General features: G+C 41.9%; 1 protein-coding gene across 3 annotated transcripts in view; it reads left to right on the top strand.

The window, feature by feature from the left end:
- The window catches only part of si:dkey-237h12.3 (teneurin-3), a 131,933-nt gene that overhangs the window by 94,203 nt on the left and 35,230 nt on the right, over positions 1 to 2,500 (top strand). For all 3 annotated transcript variants that reach the window (XM_058397895.1, XM_058397894.1, XM_058397893.1), the window contains exon 10: positions 698 to 892. In XM_058397895.1, the coding sequence (XP_058253878.1) occupies positions 698 to 892 (195 nt within the window). The remainder of the gene's footprint in view (positions 1 to 697; positions 893 to 2,500) is intronic.

Raw genomic sequence — 2,500 nt, 5'->3', positions numbered from 1 at the left:
TGCGTGTTTTCCACAGTATTACTGGACGTATAACTGGCTAATGGTGATCTGCTGATATGCAGAAATAAATAAAAAGAGATGAAAGTGTTTTGCTTTGGATTTCGACAGCGAGTTTGAAAGATAAACGTTTTTTATTGGACGTGAGTGTGTGTAATCGTCTCAAGGACACTTTCACCTGCCGACTTTATTATTATGCAGTAAATGAAGTTATTTGAAGTCATTTGCCAGAACAGATTATCTTCCTCATAACATGACACACAGTGGAGTCCAGGCCAAAGCCCAGTGTATCTACAGACTGTCTGTGTACATTAACACAATGTCACACTGCTGATAAATGGAGTAATTAACTGCGTCTCAGCGCCGTTCTCTAGCAGCTCTATATGTTTCCTCAACTGAATGTTTCCTCTTTTAATCCTTCGCATCCTTTACAGCAGCGTCATGGCACTAAAACTCACTGTCCGACTTCTAAATCTGATCATGCAAACCTCGAGCGACCCTCTTACCCACAATTCTGGATTCTCATTGGCTTATATACTGATGCTTTCATTCTAATACCTTACTGTTGCTATAGCAACTGCTGATTTAAGAAATCATTTGTAACAGGTTTCTATAAATAGAGACGGAAAAGAATCACTATACAGTGAACACTTTTCTTATGCTTTGTGTGTGTGTGTGTGTGTGTGTGTGTGTTTCTCAGCTGCCTGCCCTGTACTGTGCAGTGGTAATGGAGATTACAGCAGGGGGCGCTGTCACTGCTACAGTGGCTGGAAGGGGACGGAGTGTGACGTCCCCATGGCTCAGTGTGTGGACGCTGAGTGCTCGGGTCATGGAGTGTGTGTGTCTGGAGTGTGTGTGTGTAACCGTGGATATAAAGGAGACACCTGCGATGTGGGTGAGTGAATATTTTATATTTCTGGGATTCGGACACCATCAGTCCAGCACAAGGTCAGAACATCTGAACACACCTGTTTAGCTGTTTCCATGGTTACCGATTTTGTTTAATAAAAACACTGATTAGTTCAGGTTGAGTCGTCTAAACTTTTTAAATTGTTGTAAATGATCACGCCGAGGTCCAGAACACTTAGAGGCTAAGATTTCAGTCACAGCTTTAACGTTAAACTCGGACCGACGTGCGGCGACTCCGGTGAGGGACGAAGTTGTAGCTCAGGATGCAGGAGTCTCGGGGGTTTAATAGATCTATAAAAAGAGTAGAAGGAAGTCCTGCGCCTGAGAGACACGACATTCCTCAGTATCGAACAGAAAGAAGACGACTTTTATTGAGTCTCGGTCTCCAGCATGAAGGATCACACAGGAAGAGAAAAGAGCGTGTTGAGTCTGTAAATCAGAGGTCAGACCCCATCTCACTGAGTCTCAAGGTGAATTATTCACTCACTCGATAACACACGACTCCGATCAACCCAACACACACGTCTACAGAGTCCAAGCTACGCCGGGCGAAGACGGGGATCGATACCCTCGATCGGATCAAGCGGAGGAGAGAAAGAACAAGGGATAAATTGCAAGCAGGAAATAAAGAGCTAAAGAAGAGAAGTGAAAACACGATGAAGAGACTTTACACTGAATACTAAAATAAAGTTTAATGATAATAAACACACACACACAGGTTTACATTATGAGCTTGTTATTTATTGTTATTTGAATCTATCTATTCTATCTATTTATTTGACTTTACAGTCAGTAATGCAGCACTTTTTTTAGAAGTGAAGTCTTTGAAGGAACTGTCTCAGGTTCTCCAACGTTCTATCTGAACCTGAACCTCAGAAACTGAGTGAAGTGATGAAGCTTCATTTCACCTCATTTCCTGTTTATTTAACTCTTTACTGACCTCAGTGATTGTTTCACATGTAGAAACGTGTCCCAGACCTTTCTTCAGTTCTGCTATAAGACAGAAAAAAGCTCTTGTTCTTGTTCAGTTCTTTCATTTTTATTCCTTTTCACTTCACCAGGTTCTTTAATCCACATTAGGTTGTTGGTTGCTGATGTCTGATGAAGTGGATTTTCTTTAATTAACAGCTGTTCTGATGAACAGACCCTGCAGGCCTCCATAAGAGAAAGGTTAATGAGGTCTTCATCCAGCAGAAGCTCTCTCTCCTGGGCCAGTGAATGGAGACGAGCCTGGACACGAAACCTTCTACACCTCATATTTAAACCCAAATCATTTCTAGAGTCTTCATCAAGCATGACCACGCAGCAGGACGCTGATCTTCCTCACTGAGCTGTGTTTAGGTTTATTAACTTTAATCTCTGGTCTAATTTAATATTTTATTTAGGGGACAGATGTGGAATTATTGCAGACGTTGTGATTTTAGCATCGTTGAAGAAACAGCATTCACTGAATAATTTATTATCTGGAAGGAAAACGTTCTCATACTCAGTGATGGGAAAGATCTTTGACTGGAGGAGATCATGCTTGGAACAGAGGTTCTCCCAGTGGTTCTGATCCACAGCTGTCGAGGAGAAGACACAAACACAAGAACCT

This window comes from Hemibagrus wyckioides, linkage group LG08 (genome assembly GCF_019097595.1).
Source record: "Hemibagrus wyckioides isolate EC202008001 linkage group LG08, SWU_Hwy_1.0, whole genome shotgun sequence".
Lineage (NCBI taxonomy): Eukaryota > Metazoa > Chordata > Actinopteri > Siluriformes > Bagridae > Hemibagrus > Hemibagrus wyckioides.
This window is presented reverse-complemented; position numbering and strand designations above follow the sequence as displayed.